Consider the following 18,189-nt stretch of genomic DNA (forward strand, 5'->3'; position numbering starts at 1 on the left):
TTAAGTTTGATCCTTGTGTCCATTCAAGTTATCTATTATAGTGAATCCTGCTGTGTTGGAAAAAGAAAGCTTAGACGCATATCAGCTGCCCTGCTTTTCATGCATGAAAGCCCAGTTTAGCAGAATCAGAAGAATCTGTATTTCTCATTCTTCCTTCAAACACCTCAGAGCAGCATGCACAGTACTTTCCTCTATTTTGTCCTCATAACAACACTGACAGGCATATTAGGCTGAGAGAGAATGACTGACCCGTGGTCACCTGGTGAGTCTCATGACCAAATAGAGAATTGAATCCAGGCCTCCCAAGCTCCAGGCTAATATTCCATTCACCACTTACATCTCACCTTGAGATCTATGGAGACAGCTAGTATAAATTGCATCTTCTTTAAAGGTGGTGAGGATCCCCATATAAATTTCTGTATCAAAGTATTAAATGCATGACTAGATAACAAATAAATAAATCTAGGTATATTCATTTTGAGCATATTTACTTCACTTCAAAGAGACAAATTAAAATTGCCTGGCTGTCTAGATCCAAAGCTGTATCAGCAATCAGCTTGTAAAAATTTGGTATGATTACATGCATAATATCTCTAGGAATCAGTATCTCAAGATAAATAATGACATCTGGGCACCACCAAAAATGTCCATAAGCAAATACACTCCAGATATATTTTCTGAGTGTTATCAACTCAGATTGTCTCCAGTTAATTGACAAGCCTCCAAAGGAATTAATCGTATTCATTAATGAGTAATGGAAGTCTGAGGTTCTGAAATAAATAATAAAAGATCATACACATAAAGAATAATTTTAAATTCCAAAAAATTGCCAGTATATTTTATCAAAAGCATTTTTAGCATCATGTGAGAGAATGGCATTTGATCACATCTCCTACCATTTAAAGTAATCAGATCAGTAACCAGCCTAATTGGAGCCTTACGTTGTATAAATCCTACCTGATCCGTATGTATCAAAGTCATAACAACCTTTTAAAGTCTGTCATCAAGGACTGCAGTTAATATCTTAGAATCCACATCCACAAAGAAAATAGGTGCATTTCAGTGTGAGGATAGTAACAGTAATGGTCTCACAAAGTTTTGAAACATATCTAATCTGTTAATGGGAAAGGTTCTTCAGTTTGGCAAGAGTTTTTGAGAAGCTATCTTACCGGAATGGTTATTCCCTGCGCTAAATGCATATCTGCATCATGTGGTACCATACCTTTCTCATATAATGATCTACATCTGTACTTTGGTTTGCATTTAGATAATATCAAATAAGAGAAATCTGAAGCTTCTGAAAAGGTCACATTTTAATATTAAAGATGTTTCCCTTTCTTGCAAAATTGGGCTGCATCCAAAGGTGACTTTGTACAAGCAGAGAACATTCTGGCTGTTGGGGGTTTTCTGGGCTGTGTGTCTGCGGTCTGGTAGTTTTTACTCTTACCATTTCACCCGCATCTATGACATTGCCAGCCATAAATGTGGGCGAAACCTTAGCCACACAGGCTGGAAAACTCACAATAGCCTGTTGATTCCAGCTGTGAAAGCCTTCAACAATACAGAGAACATTTCTGCTCATACAAAGGGATCTCTGTATTTTCATGGATTTGAGATGATCCCACTACAGTGCATCCCATACTATTCTGACAGTCATATAGCCCTCAGAAACAGCTTTTCTTTTCAGGAAGATGCTATAGCTGGGAAGAGAGAAAGTTCTGTTATACAAGTGGAACTTCTTGCTTTTCTTGAGATCATTGTTGTTTGCATTCAAATTACCTATCAAGAAGTTGTGATACTGAGAAAAACTTTCTGCATATCCTCTGATTAAAATCTGCTCCAAGCTGTAAATTTCTCACAAGCAAAATTTGGCACAGTCTACCTCTTACATTTGAGAGCTCAGGGAACAAACCAACACCAGATTAACTAGGTTTATGGGAGTGATCTCAAAGGCTAGAGTCCTTCCCAGTGTCCCCTGCTAGGGCTCCTCTGCTTTTGCTGCTTTCTGAGAAAGAAGTTTACTTCTTATAATGGGGTATGGTAAAACAGTGAGCTTTTCTGTCTGGCTTCTCCTTCCTTCTGGATCCAGAACAGGAAATCTTCTGGCATGTTGAACCTGCCACTGCTTCTTTGGTGTGGATGAAACTTCCATGCAGTTTCAACCAACAATAGCCTGGGTTTATGGCCAGAAGGATTTTTGGTTTTGATCCATGGCATGGAGGAAAGGTTGGTATGGAACTGTGGAACAGTTTTCAGCTCATAAAAGTAGGATATAAATTTATTTTTATTAAAATGTGTATAATTTACCTTTCTTTGTAGCTTAAAGTGGCCTCCTCTACTCTCCTGGAGCTTCTTCACGTACACAAAGTACTTTGAATGATTGTCTTTATCCTTTTTTGCATATTCGGGTGCCCTTGAGTATACATTCACAATACCTGTGAAAATAAATGCATTAGGATGCTTCATTTAAGATTAAGAAGCATTGTATGCTTTCATGTTGGAAATTTTGTTCAAACCATTCTTGTAAAATCTACGCAAACAAAAAAAATGTTCAGCTATGAACATAATACTTGTGTTTGTCATTTAGCATAATCAGTTACTTGTAAGATTCACTGAAGTCTTTTAAGATGTGTTACAAGAGCAAAACATTCAACATTTATTTCTAAAACAAACTAATGAAATGAGCTATTAAGCCCTGACCCTTTCCAACAGCAATTGGACTTTTGAGCAAATGAACATTTATTAGACTCAGTAATCATGTTCATCTTGCAATTTTTTACAGCAGAAACCAGCTGGCATGCACAAGAACAGCCCCCACAACCCCCTAGCCGCCCTGTAAAATTAAGATTCCAGCTGTAAAGTTGAAATTATAGCAACACATCAAAATTTTTAGAACAGGCCAGTACATCATAAGGACCATGGGAGGTTTTGCATCCCTTCTCTGATTATTTGTTTGTCCTCTCAGATAATGTGTTTATAGTTTTCCTATAATTCTTCAGGAGCTAATTTTATTGCAGTTTTTGAAAAAAAGTACAGTACTTATTTTTACTCATGTGTCCATGTTTATGTATATATGTGTTAATAGGAACATTGATGACTTGCCCAGCTCTACTAAAAGAGAGTGGGATAGAAGGATTCCTTCATCCCTGTATTTGTTTTTTTTTTCTTGGCCAATTCAGTGGTAGTAATATGGTTTTCTAGTTTTCCCATCCTGTTTAAATCTAACAACTATCCTACCTCTTACATTGCCCATCTGTGACTCCCTCAGAATGTGAATTCCATGTTTGGGAAGCTTTTGTGGATCAACTCCAGCCCTTTCCCCACTTCAAAAGTGAAAGTGGAGGGGACCCCTGCTCCGTGTTCGTCGCGTGGTTTCAAAAAGGTGTACTTCCGATCAGGATCCGAAATGATGCGCGCTGAGGGGTGGGAGGAGTGGCAGAATCGGGGTGATGGTGTTGTTGCTGCGTTGTCACTGCTGGTGTAGTGGGGAGTGCTGCAGGACCCCGGGGTATTTGCCATGAGGAGTGCGCATCTAATGGTGGGTGGGGAACTGACCTCCTTGAGGAAAAGTAAGGGAAGGGGCCTGTGTGAGGTACATAAAATGGGGAGGTTATCAGTAAATAGTTTAAAAGGAATTACCAAGTTAACATAACAAAAATAAATTTCTATAGTCTGTGTAGAAGTTTTGCTGCCTTTAAATTAATTAAAATGTAAAAATGGCTGTTGCCCTGACCTGGATGGCCCAGGCTAGTCTAATCTCATCAGATCTTGGAAGGTGAGCAGGTAAGAGACCACCAAAGGGTTGCGACTCAAAAGAAGACAATGGCAAACCATCTCTGAACATCTCTTGCCTTGAAAAATTTACAGGCTCACCATAAGTTGGTGCACTTTCCACCACTCAAAATGATCCACATTTGAGTTGTTCTTCCCAGTTTTAGGTTATTTGCTGAATTTTGGCTTCTGGTGGAAATGTTTTATTGAGCTTGTATGTTTCCTCTGTGTGACCAATAGGAGAGACCTACTTAGGTTGAAAAATATATGTGAGAGGAACAGTTAGCTCTCTCTGTGCCATCCCAACGTGGTGGCCGTTTGCTGTTTAAAAACCCATTGAGAATCCATTCATAAGGCCTCATTCAAATTTAATTTCTAACATTTTGAAAACCAATAACTATGCAGTTGTCTAGTGAACCTAGTCAAGGTTGATAGGAACTTGACACGTGGGGTTGTAAAGATGTTTGCCTGAGGTCTTGATGAGTACCAGTGTTCTGGGGTTGATAGACAAGTGGAATCACCCATAGACACATGATTCCACAACATTGATTACCTCCTTATCAGCTCAGCCTTTTAATGGTATTTCTACCACCCATGCCAGTTCAAGTGGAGCAAGACAGGGAGATGAAATCATGTGTATCCAAAAGACTTTCAGAATATTGTTGTGGATTACTGGTACTTTAATGTTGCATAATATAAGATGCAACAGATCAGATACAATTCATGAGTCATGCATTGTGATTTACCAGAGACTTGACTACATTCTCTCCTCCTCCCTCCCCATTTTTTTTCCAGTCAGCTGTAAAAACAGGGTTTATAAACTGCTCGGTGGGAAGAAGTTGCTTTGTCTTGGGTGAAAGGTGGTCTAAACTACAAATACTGCTACAGCAGGAATAGTGTATCATCACCAAAATGTTATGAGAAAGTTTAAACATAGGTCTGCTTGTCATTCTGTTAATTCAGAGAATCAGTTGTCTGCCAAAATGTCTGATAGTGATCTGAATGAGCAAAGTAGTATCTAATTCCATAATGTGTGAATAAAATTTATGATGTTTAATTATTAAAATGTTGACCTTGGCTTTCTAGTTGTAAAGTGTACTGAGTGCCATATCAAGTGTTTAGTACTCATCTACCTGGCCCAAGGCGTTCCAGGTGCTTTCTAACATCAGGTGTAGGCTGAAGAGGCGTGATACTGCCTCCAAAACTCCACTTCCTTCAAAACAAATAGCATCAAAAAAGACAGGGCTGGCAGGCATTTTAGAGGTCAAGGGCAATATTTCTAGGATAAAGCACTCAGATGGCAAAGAAAGGAGTACAGGCCTATTAGAGGGAATTCCAGAGGTTTTAAACATCAATATAATTCTCGACTTAACTTCATCTATGGATAGTTAAATCTGGAGATTAGGGTGAAGAACAGACAAGATAGATCTTGTCTGCACTGTACAACTGGGCCCAGCCCAGCACCTGGATCCAAACAGAGTTTTCCCAGGAAGAGGTTGCCAAGGGGAGGTAAGGAGAAAAAACTGAAGATAGAGGGGTGATCTAAGGTCAGTTCCCCACTTCAAAAATGAAAGTAGATACAAACCGGTTTGGTAAGATTCAGGACCTTTTGAACACAGTTTCATGGTCCCCACTGCAGCTTCTGCCCCCTTGTTCCCAGAAACGCAGCAGCAATGCAGGAGGATCAAACATGTGATCCACTCAGGGGCTATCCTGATTGGCTGCTGCATTGTGCTGGGGCGGGAATTTTTTTTACTTTCAAACTGACAGATCCACGTCTGCGCGAGCATGCACAGAACGACTCTACATGGATACAAAGAAACGGGCAATTAAAACAAAGCCCTGTTTCAGTGCGCCTCCATGTAGTCGGATCCACGTGGATATGACCTGTAGCACTGCTTTGTATTGCCTTCTACTCAGTCAATCAGTCAAAACCGGCCTCATGTTGCTTCGTATCCACGTGGATCTCCGGTCCACGAAAAAAAGGGCTGCGCGCGCACTGCACACAGCCCACTGCGTCCTGATTGGATGGGAGGCTCCACATTACTTGCAAGGGTGAGTAGTTCAAATCTGGATTCACACCCCCCCCCCCAACTTCCCCACTGCTCCAGATTGCCCATGCGTTTTTCATGTGCTGGGTGGGGGGGAGCTCCAGAAACAGGATGAATGCACGTTCGGCGCTGGTGAAGTAGGGAGTTCTGCAGGAAACCTGGATATTTGGAGTGACGAGCACGCATCTAATGGTGAGTGGGGAATCGACCTAAAAGTAAATTATCCAGTGAGTGGAAAGGACTGAAGGAAGCAGGAAAAGGGGAATGAGTATAGGGGCTGCCTGAGAAGGGAAGGAAGAAATAGTGGGAAATATGAAAATGAGATGCTTCCCCTTAGTCTTTGTAAGTCCCCCACTTGTGTACTCTCTAAATTCGCTGCACTTCTTAGATCTGCTCCTGTGATATGGATTGCATTCTAAACTGAAGAAGCTTTCCAGAATAAGAGCATGTTTAATTTTTTTTCAAACCAATTGTCTGGCACAAGCTGTCTAACTCTGACCTGTTATCCCCAGAAGTTGCTAAAATGCTTTCAGGCCTTGAATTTGTAACCTTGGACACTTTTGTTTTATAACTGTGGGTGAGAAGTACTTGACAGGCTTTGATTTCAGTGAAGTGGATTGTATGCATAATGCATGTCCATTCTTGTACTGCTTGTTGATCTGGAACACATTTCATCTTATGGTGACCTTTCTTAAAGGAATATACACTTGCTGATACAGCTAAATATCATCCTAGCATACTGAGTATAGAAAACTGCACCTGAAGCTGTGGTCGTCACTTTTTGTTAGGCATGTAGCTAATATTGTATCCCTTAGCACAGCAGACGGAAAATAGCTGCTTACATGGGAAGATGCAATAGATACAAAAGAAAACCGCGGAAGAACATGTCAAATTGAATAAAAATAGGCTCGAGAAAATATCTTTCTAGAAGAAAGAACCACTGTGAATTGCACTTTTTTCCTGTGATTTCAAGGATATTTGCATCCTGTGGCCTCTTTTATTACGTTCACTGTGCACAAAGTTTGAAATGCTGTAATAATGTCAGATTTTTGTTTGAAATGTGGAGGAATTCCTGGCACATTTAGGTACTTCTGTTTCCATCATCCTAGGAAGCAGGAACTATATTGTTCTTTCCACTCCCTACCCCATGGAGAGGGGAGTGCCTGTCTGTTCAGTTTTTTTTCCTGCCTCCTCAGAGAGTATATTGGATTGTTTGAGAACCTTAGGAGATTATTTCTCACAGAGTGGCTAAATTGCAAGATCTTTCCCTTTCATGTGCCTAACTTTGTTAAAGTATTTGTCCTCCCTAGCGTTCAGGCCTTACAGTATTAAAATAAAATAAAAGCTGTTTGTGTCCTCACTCTGGCCCATTTTGCACAACACAAATAAAATATTTTGAAGCTGAAATATAAAATGTTTCCTGTTGGCATTCTGTGCAGCTTTTCCCTCAAAATGTTTGGAAGATGTTTTATTTTCACTCAAAATGTTTTATTTTGAAAAAACTAAATAGGGTTTCTTTTTTCCTGAGACATGTAGGAATCAGGAAACATTTTGTTTTTCCCGTCCAACTTAGCAGCTTCCACTTTCATTTTCTCCACAGCTCGCCCCTACCATTTTGTGCTGCTGCAGAGATTCTCCATGTCATTGGCCATTGTTGAGTGTTTCAGACAGAGGTTTCCTTTGCTTGCAGCTCATCCAACTGTGATTTCAGTGTATAAAGTACATGGATCAAGTCAATTTGGACTGGTGATACCGTGCATATGTTGTTTTTCTCTTTTTTTAAGTGCAACATCTTCAAAGCTATGACAACTCGAAATATGCACATATTGCAGATTCTCATATTGAGTTATCATAGCTTTGATGTCTCATTGAAAGCAAAACAAATGGGAAAAAACATGTGCGCAGAATCACCAGTGCAAACTAACTTTATTCATGTACTTTATACAGTGAAATTGTGGGTGGATAAGCTGCTGGCAGAGGAAACCTTTGTAAGAAATCTTCAGCAAATGGCCAGTGGCATGGGTGCTTCAGAATGTGGTGTAGACAGACCTGTTATGGGGGTTGACAGTTAAGACCCTCCCATTAGTGATGTGGCTTTGTGACATACCAAGATGTCTTCCTAAAATGGAAATGGAAAGTTGGACTTATCATGATGATTCCATTTGTTTGAGAATGAGAAGGACATCCTGGACTCACCCAAACTTTTTTTGTCTCCATTGGTGGGGACACCTGTTTATCAAAAGGGAGGTAGTTTGTGAAACTATTGCTTTTTCCCCATTCTGTTTCCTTTAGTAGTACTTGGTCCTGTTAAGGTTTAAGGTTTGTTCTCCTGACCAAGTTTTTTCAGTAGTCTGGAATGGAGGAAGTCTCAAGGCACACAAAGTAGTATCTTTAGGAACTACAGAAGTCTCCAAACTGAAGAGGAAGGACACTGTCCTCGTCACCAGTGGTGAGAAAAGCAGTCTAGTTCCTGCTTCCTAGGTTGATGGAAAGAGGAGAACCCAAAAGTGCCAGGATGTCTTCCTCATTTTCAAACAAAAGGAACCTTCACAATAAGTCCAATATTCTGTTTTCAGTTAAAGGCAAAATCAGATTATAGATGCATTCACAATTAATGTGTCCCATTTTAAAAATTAAATAAAAACTTAAGAAAACCCGAAATGAACAGTCACACATTGGTGAATTCTTTTCTTGCTACATATTTGTTGTTGAACCAATGCATATGTAACACTGCCTACTTTCAACTTTCAACACTGCCTACTTTCAACAGTTTTACAGCTGACATCAGCCTTGGGGATATATTCTCTGGACAGTTCTTCCCATCCGCCTTCCCTTGTCAGAGTCGTTCCTGGGTTAGCATTACATCCTGTGATAGAAAAACCCCTTTTAAATACATTTTGATCCAGTGCCACTAGTATTCAACCCTGATGTACACAGCATCTTAGTTTTAAAATGTTCCCTGCTCCATGACAATATAGGAGATAATTAAATTGCAAGTAATTTCCCTTTTATTTGCATGTTACTTTTTTAGGTCTTTGTGTGACAAATATAGGTAAACTTCACCTCTACTTCACCTTCCAAAACATTAATCTACCCCTTATCTTAATACTCATTCTTCTACTAGGCATTATAATCTTTTATGAACCAAAATTAGAGAATCTATTATTCACATATGCTGAATTCTAACTTCCGGAAATACTGATGATAGGAGTCTTGTTAGCATTGCTTGATCTTACATTAGTATCTTAAATTAGCTCATCTCTCCTGGGAGTTGATAGAGCCAGCATTCTAGATACTAAACTACACTTCCCATACCATCCCCTTTTAAAGAGGCTTTTTAAAATTCCAGTCTTAGTGAAGTGCTTGCCCTCATGCTGACTGACAGAGATGTGTCTGTTTGAATCCCATCTTTTAAAAGATTTAGAACCAGCTCAGCATAGTATATCAATGTGGCACTCAATAGAGAAGTCACCCACAGTTAATGTTGAGGCTGAATCTAGTATTCTATGAACTGACTGAGTTGGTGAAATGATTTTCATAGCTTCCCCTTTTCCAAATGGCCCTGTATTACGCTCTGACATTTCACTGCCATGTGGCAATGGAGAATAGCAAAGGGGGGAATTCAGCATGAATTACCTTCTGTCACTCTTCTCTTGTGTGTTTATGTGTGTGTATGTGTATGTGTTGCTTACAAAATTTGAATCATGATAGGAAAAGGGGGGTTAAATTAATAAATATTACAATATTACAGCAAAGTCATAAAATATATTCTATTTTAGCCAAGCTTGATTGTATCATACTAACTGATTCTGATTAGATACTCTTAATTTTAGATACATAACCCAAATATAGTTCTGTATAGCAATGTAAGATGTAGAAGTATTACTCTTCCATTGTTTTAAATATATTCAAGTAGTAACAGGCCTCCGCCTTTTCACAAGTAAATTCTGAGTATACAGTGTTATTCATTTTCTCTGCTTGCATAATATAATTTGTCCTTAACCATAATTATATTGAAGGTGTCTTTGTGTCCAAAATTTTGCAATCAGTGCAGCTATCATATTTCACAATAGATACCCATTACTGTATTATATACTGTTTTGTTTCATATGCCAATAAAGGCTTACTGAACTGAGATACCCATGCTGTTTTTTCAGCCTTTTCTATCTGTCCAAAAAGAAGGAGCATTGAATTACAAGCCATTTTCCTTTTCACTGCCTCAGGAAAGACATTACAGATAATTTGCCAACATTTCTTCACAGTTGGACAACCCCATCATAAATGATTGATTGATTTGCAAAAATTATATCCCAATTTCTGCCCTCACAAGGGCCACCAAAGCTAGGCTGACCAGCCGTCCCGCTTTTGGCGGGACTGTCACACCTTTAGACAATTTGTCCCGCGTCCCGCGGGTTCTACAAATTGTCCCGATTTTTGGGAGGCTGCTGCACTGCCTTGGGGGCGCAAGGCAGTGCGGCAGCCTCCCGTGCGCCCGGCCGCAGGAGCACATGGCCAGAAGCCTGTGCGCTTCTGCAGCTGCGCGCCCCTGCTTCCCATCCCGGATCACAAAGGTGACCATCTGGTCACCTTAACCAAAGCGGCTAACAGTTTGAAAGACACATGATAAAATTACCCCCTCGCCACATCATTAAAAGTCTTGTAGTTGAATGGTGTGCCCTACATTTTCTGCCCATCTTATTATTGACTCTTTTATTACCTCTTTCAGTATCCTATTGTAATAACAAACTATAGATATTAGCAATCCTCCTGTCTTCTTTCCCTGCTATCTAGCAATTTCTTAAGTTTTGTTCTTGGTTTCCTTCCCTGACATACAAATTGGGGTAACACCTTTTGGTTCATGTGCCCAGTACTCCTTTATTCAATCTTTGAATGTTTCCTCAGAGATTATTACTGGTATTGACTGAAATAGAAACAATATTCTAGGCAGAACATTCATTTTTATTGTGGCAATTCTGCCCAAGAGAAACTGTAATTTTCCCCATCTGCTTAGGTCTTGTTCAACTTTGCTCCAATTTTTTTTTATAATTATTATCAAATAGAGTATTATGTTTATTGGTAGATTTTTTTTTCACAAGCAGAACTTTTGAGTTTAGTATTGCAGCTACACTCTGCCGCACTGGGCTCCTTTTTAAAATTCTGTTGGGTTAGTACATTAAGCCCTGTCTCACATTCTTCTGTCTTACCTTGTCTAAATGAGCTAAAATAAGTTTATTTTTTTTAAAGTACATGAATTTAAATCAATAAATAACACTTTAAACTTTTATTGTCTCTTTGTAGGTTGGAAATCTTCCAAATGATTATAGGATAACCCTTAAATATGTCGAGAAGATGGACAGTCTGGTATGTAGAGCCACTTGCTTATTTCCAGTAACTTAAAAGCAAAACAAATGGGTTCTTGCTTTCTAATTTTATGTCAGGTGAACTTCATGGTTTTCAGTTCATGCTAACCAGATGCCATTCAAGACCCCTTATCTGAATATAACCCAGTTCAAGTTGAGCTCCATGATTTCTGTGAGAGAATTACAAAAATTAAAATTAAAGACAGGCCAGGTTGTGTCTTAGATACTTTCCTTAAACAATTATAAAATGCGATATTCTTTTGTCAGTGATCAAGAACAGGGAATATTATAGATGTTTGGCTGTATCAGTGGTTTGTATTTGAGATCATGTTATACAATAACTCTGGCAGAAGTAGGGAGCAGCATGTGTATAATTATCTTTTCCTCCAAGGAAAGATACATAAGATATTGCCAGAAATGAAGAGAAGTGAACAACTACTAGCTGAAGTAATTACTATTATTATCTCTTTTAATGAATTTAATCAAAAGAATATTTTATTTTTAATGACATACATGTATTGCCTTGTTCTTTTCCTACCTAATTCCTCTGTTTCTTTTCTAAGCATTCTCAGATCCAGTGTAGTAATGATGTTATTTTACAGATGTTATGAAGTATTTGAAATACCGTATGTACTCATGTATAAGTCGACCTGCATATAAGTTGAGGCACCTAATTTTACCAAAAAAACTGGGAAAACTTATTGACTCGCGTATAAGTCGAGGGTGGGAAATGCAGCAACTACTGGTAAATTTCAAAAATAAAAATAGATACCAATAAAATTGCATTAATTGAGGCATCAGTAGGTTAAATGTTTTTGAATATTTATTTCAAAGAAAAGCAGTAAACTAGCTCTGTAAGTGGAAAAGAGGGTCAACAAGAACAATATGGTATTAACAATAACTTTAAAAGTACAAAAACCTTAGCTTTTTTGTAAGGAAGGGTTTTAAACAATGGATCTTACAATAAAAACTGGAATGAACATGCCTGTTCACTGTGACTCAAAACTACACTGCTTTTTAAAAGAATAGTTCATTATTTTTAGTGTACATATTTTTTTTAAATTACTCATGGCAGGTGTCATTTTAGAAGGGACATTCACACAACCTGTCAGAGGAGGAATGTTTATGTTAGCAGTACCAACATTTCAGAGTATCTTTAGGAGACCCTCCAGATGATACCACCCAGGCTTGGTGAAGTTTGGTTCAGGGGGTCCAAAGTTATGGACCCTCAAAAAGGTAGCCCCATCTACTATTAGCTTCCATTGGAAACAATGGGGGATGGGAGCACCCACTTTGGGGATCCATACCTTTGGACCCCCTGAACCAAACTTCCCCAAACCTGGCTGGTATCATCAGGAGTGTCACCTGATGATACCCTGAAATTCTGGTGCTGCTAACCTAAAAACTGCGCCCCCTAGCAGCCGACAAATTAAAAAGCCTAAAATATTTTTTAAAATACAGCTCACTCGCGTATAAGTTGAGGGGGACTTTTTCAGCACAAAAATGTGCTGAAAAACTCGACTTATACATGAGTATATACGGTAATATGCATTTGCAAACATTGCTCAAGGATGATTCTGTTAGCCCTTGGTAAACACTCCCAATAAACTTGAGGAATTCTAATGAAGTTATATATTATTTTCCAGTTTTTAAAATTGTTTTTAGTAGCAAAAATGCTACCATCAAAGTATTATAATTCATTAATTTTGCATGGTACTCATTATTCAAGGAAGCCTACAGCTTTTCTATGTAAACAGTATTACTGCTATGTTTTTATGTTCTTATGTTTTACTTATATGTTATAAAAGTTATAGATTAGATTTTTAAAAGAAGTACAAAACTGATTCTTACAGCCCAATCCAGGTGGTCTGCTCATAGGAAGTGTCGGAGGGCCATTCAAATGCATTTGCCCCCTCCACTGGCACAAGGACTACTCCCACCAACGGAGGGGGCAGAGGTGCCATGGCCAGCCACCCCTCAGGTCTGCAGTGGCAAAAACTGGAAGTTTGGGCATATGGGGTAGGTGGGCCAGGGGTAAAGCTGACATTAGTTGGCTTCCACTGGCATTGCAGTCCAGAAACACTGGCCCCAGGCCATCAGCCATTGGTGGCAATGGGGCAATTCGGGCGGTGGAAGGAATTTTGAGTTTCAGCGCCAGCCAAAGCATCATGCCATTTTCCCTACATTTAACAGTCCTGTAGACCTCTAGTTTTACTCAAATGGAATCTGAACCAGGACTTGTAATAGGACATTCAGGTTGTTCCACTGGGGCAAACAGTACTTCCAGCAGCAGTGGCGTAGTGGTTAAGAGCAGGTGTACTCTAATCTGGAGGAGCCGGGTTTGATTCCCTGCTCTGCCACTTGATCTGTAGAGGCTTATCTGGGCAATTCAGATTAGCCTGTGCAACACATGCCGGCTGGGTGACCTTGGGCTAGTCATAGTTCTTTAGAGCTTTCAGCCCTACCTACCTCACAGGGTGTTTGTTGTGCAGGGGGGGGGAGGAAAAAGAGTTTGTTAGCCCCTTTGAGTCTTCTTACAGGATAGAAAGGGAGCTCTTCTTCATTTGACAGTTTCAGATCAGGAAAACAGCATGGGAGGAAAGGCTCAACACTTTCCTCCCCACCCAAAAAGCTTGAGATCTTAGCATCTCATCTTGTTTTGATGGATGATAAAAAAAAAAAACCCTAGTTTCTTCATGTGTGTAAAGATCCTTGCATGATGAATTTGGCTTCCACCCACACTTGAAATGCAAATAATAGACATACTAGTTTTTAGTAGGAAACCGGAACACTGTTGTTTTGTCAATCTTAAACCTTTGTGAGAGCACAGTTGACTGAAGTGTTATATTCTGAAGAGTAATATTCTAGGACACGAAGCATGTCATATGTTGTGAAGGTCATAAGTTGAGTCCCATTAATATTGTTGATGAGGGACCAGCCTTAGAAAGGGTGCATTGCTATCATTGTAGGCACTGTTGATTACGAAACCCTATTTGAGCCTCAGGTGTGATATGAAAGGGTGTGTGTGTGTACACATATATTAATTTCTGTGGTCCCTTCTCCTAGTTTACTGAACCATTTTATTGATTTAATGTGTAGTTTTTCTTGAAAGAGAGAGGAAAAGAAAAGGACTGTGCAAATGTGCATGGTCTTAATCTCTTGCCTGTATTTAAAAGATTGGCATTATTTCATCTGTACTATCTCAGTCCAATCATCACATGATAAAAACTGGTGAAGGCTTTGCATGCTTGACATCTCTCTTCCCTCTCCCCATTTTTTTTACCAGAGACCCTGAGAACTTCATCACAAACATGATTGGCATTTAAGTTCACTACAATTGAACTTTACATGCAAGTAAAATCCTTCACTAGTGGGGTTTGATGTTTGAATTAAATACAGTGCTGAACAACATGATGCCTATGAAGTAATCACTTCTGTAGGCTTTACAGCATAAGTTCCCATAAGTTCCCATTTACAGCATAAGTTCCCATAAGTTCCCATCGTGTGCTACAAGGTCTTGAGTATGTGAGGGAAGCCACTGTCCAGAGCTGCTGTTCATAAAGATGAACAATAACGACAACTTTCATGTGGCTTATACAAGTGTGTATGTATAAATTGTTCTAAATTGCAATAGTTCACCTCTCTTTCTTGTCAAGAAACACTACATTATAAAATGATAGAACAAGAATCTAGTGAGGGGGAAAAACAACAAATCAGGTTAGTCTTTTGTTAGTAACAAATCTTTTGTTAGTCAAGTTTTAAAACTAAGAGTTGGATGGCAGAAAAGTGTGCATATGTGAACTACAATCTCCATGAGGTAGTACACATAAGCAAATAGATCAAGTGCACAAGCCAAAAAGAGGTCAGTGTCAGGGAGACAGTATCTTTGTGACTGAGATGTGTTCCTAATTCAATGTAACTGCTTTAACCAAACCAATCAATGCTGCTAACAGATATATGTAACCAGCCTGCTACCGTGTTTCCCCGAATATAAGACAGTGTCTTATATTAATTTTTGCTCCCAAAGATGCGCTATGTCTTATTTTCAGGGAATGTCTTATATTTCTGTATTCTGTTCGTCAGGCATGCTTCCAAACAAAAACTTTGCTACGTCTTACTTTTGGGGGATGTCTTCTATTTCGCACTTCAGCAAAACCTCTACTACATCTTATTTTCTGGGGATGTCTTATATTCGGGGAAACGGTATATGTAACCACTGCCATCTGGGCCATTCTTTCCTTGATCTTTATTTTATGACTTCACACACTTTGTAGATAACTAGGCTTCCCCTGACACCCTGATCCCAAGAGAAAAAGAGCTACTGTCAAGAAACACTACATTATAAAATGATAGAACAAGAATCTAGTGAGGGCAGGAAGCCAGGTGGCTGTCTTCTGCTATCTGCCGCTGACCTTTGGGCACCTCAGCTACAGGGGCAGTTTTTCACAACTTCTTGGGAAAGCAGGAGGGGGGAATTGCAACTGGATAAAGGGGATGGCAAATGCCACATCTTTCAGAACTGGTTGTGCCAAGCTTTGGTACTTTGAGAGCCAGCATAGTGTAGAGGTTAAGAGCAGGTGGATTCTAATCGGGAGAACCGGGTTTGATTCCCCACTCCTCCACCTGAGTGGCGGAGGCTTATCTGGTGAACCAGATGTGTTTCTGCACTCTTACATTCCTGCTGGGTGACCTTGGGCTGGTCCCAGTTCTTCGGAACTCTCTCAACCCCACCTATCTCACAAGGTGTCTGTTGTGGGGAGAGGAAGGGAAAGGAGCTTGTAAGCCTCCTTGGGTCTCCTTACAGGAGAGAAAGTTGAGGTATAAATCCAAACTCCTCTTCTTCTCTAATGAATAAATGCTGCTGATCCATACTTTGTTTATTGGCTTAAGGTTCTGAGGCCTAATAGTCAGGAGAATGCAATCCGGTGGTGGCAGCACAAGCCAAGATTGGGGCAGGAGACTCAGTATTCAGCACAGCAAAGAGTGGTACTGGCATGTAATAGAGGCACTGCTACCACACAGCAGCTCTTCTCTTGGCCTCTTTTAAGTCATATGTTCACCTGGCAGCCAGAGATGCTGTGCACCTAGATCATTCATCAGACCTGTTCCTGAAAAAACTTTCTGTTATAGCTGATGCCTGGCTGATGCTGAGCATCCAAGTGTGCACTGCATCTCCTCTCATGCATGTCACTGCTCAGCCTTTTCCTGCACTGTTCCTGGGGGTCAGGAGAAGTGCGGAGAGGGTATGCCAGTGTTGGACCCCCTGTATCTGATCTGGTGCTGGGGGGGAGGGGCTGAGGGTCATCTCTGTTTGTGCCTGGCAGTGACTAATTCTGACCATACATGGACTGTCTCATCCACCTCTGGTGCCTCTGCTGCTGACTGAGGAATGGATGTGATGCCAATGTCTAATTTTTCATCTGAGGAGTCCTCCGGGTCCCCTGGCATAGCTAAGTCTGACAGGTCATGACATGATCTGGATTTAAACAGCTTCCTTGTCTTTGTTATTAATGATCACTGAACCAGGCAACAATAAGGAATACAAGTAGACACCTTTGGTAAGAGGGTTACCAGTTGTGAAGTGTTGATGCTACATGCATTTAAACAATGCAGCAAACAGCACTTGATAAGGTGAAGGGATGGTGGGAGCTGTGGAAAAGTGGTATGGGATTATGCTCAGTCATCTTTTTTACATGAGTTAATTCATGTCAAGTCAAATGTGCACTGTTCAACCACAGGTAAATGATTTGCTGAATGTCCCAAATGTGCTGATCACTACATAAAGCATTTCATTAGAAATGGTGGGTTATTTTATCATCAATAACACTGAATAAGAGCGTTTTAAAATTTAAATTTAAAATTTAAATTTAAAATTTATTATTAACTAAAGTTAATAACAATTTTTAATTTAGGGAACCATTCATGAAATATCCCATAAGAAGTCTGAAGTAGCTTGTGGGAAGACACAATCTCCAAAAATCAATTATTAGTTCTATCTGTACAGAAATTAGATGATGATTATAAAGAGCTCCATCCTTAGAGTTACTACAAATGAATATCTATTTGGTTATCATCCAGTTCTAGCCACATAACATGCTTTTCGCTAGCCTTCTACATGTGACTCCTCTATGCATTGATTGGACACTTGCAGAGGGAAAGCAGGCAGGAATATATCGACCGCATCCCATTCCACTATTGCTGTAACATCTGCTTAGTGCAGTGCCCCTATGTACGCTTCACCTTTATAGTCACGGATGCTGCTTTCCAAATGTTGCTGATCACAAGGAGGGTGTACAGCCATTCCTCTATGCATGGATGCTTTGCTCATGAGTGATCATGTAGCTGCAGTGGGCAAGGCCAATGCTCTCTTGCCCACTCTCCATGTAGCAACTGAGTATCTATTCACAGATATTGAGGGAGTCCCCAGGCACCTTATGACTATGAGAAATGTCATGCTGCAGACAAGAAGTGCTGCTCACCTCCTGCTAATTTGTGCCAGTCTGTCCAGATTAATCAATTTCTCTCATTATCTGACCTAAGTGAAGCTCCAGACCCAGCAGGCTTCCTAAAATTTCCTATCTGCCTTAGTGTGCCAGAAATTGAGAAATGTATTTCACATATCCTCATTTCTCATGGAACAACTTGTTTTCCTACTTGTGGTGAAATTTTCTCACATGAATATTCTGTATTTTAATAAAAAACACATGGGCCTTGGGACATCTGAACTCTTGACAACATCTGGAGTTTGTCTGATAGTAGAAGTAGTCATTCATAAATCCCATTTGCAGTATTAATTTATTTCATGTTGCCTTGTTTGTGAGCTCTGAAACTCATGAAAGCTTATGCTGGAATAACTTTTGTTAGTTTCTGAGGGGCTCTGTTTTATATAATGCAGTTTAATTTGATGAATAAGAAATCTTAAACTATATATATGGGCAGCAGTGCCCATCAAAATACATGATGCCTAGATTCATTGTGTATTGATTTAAGCACAATACTGGTGTGAG

At 39.7% G+C, this 18,189-nt stretch overlaps 1 protein-coding gene across 2 annotated transcripts in view; it reads left to right on the forward strand.

Annotated features, from left to right (window-relative positions):
• The window catches only part of KITLG (KIT ligand), a 98,628-nt gene that overhangs the window by 50,655 nt on the left and 29,784 nt on the right, over window positions 1-18,189 (forward strand). For both annotated transcript variants that reach the window (XM_048500431.1, XM_048500432.1), the window contains one exon: window positions 11,121-11,183. In XM_048500431.1, coding sequence (XP_048356388.1) covers window positions 11,121-11,183 — 63 coding nt within the window. The remainder of the gene's footprint in view (window positions 1-11,120; window positions 11,184-18,189) is intronic.

This window comes from Sphaerodactylus townsendi, linkage group LG06 (genome assembly GCF_021028975.2).
Source record: "Sphaerodactylus townsendi isolate TG3544 linkage group LG06, MPM_Stown_v2.3, whole genome shotgun sequence".
Classification (NCBI taxonomy): Eukaryota; Metazoa; Chordata; class Lepidosauria; order Squamata; family Sphaerodactylidae; genus Sphaerodactylus; species Sphaerodactylus townsendi.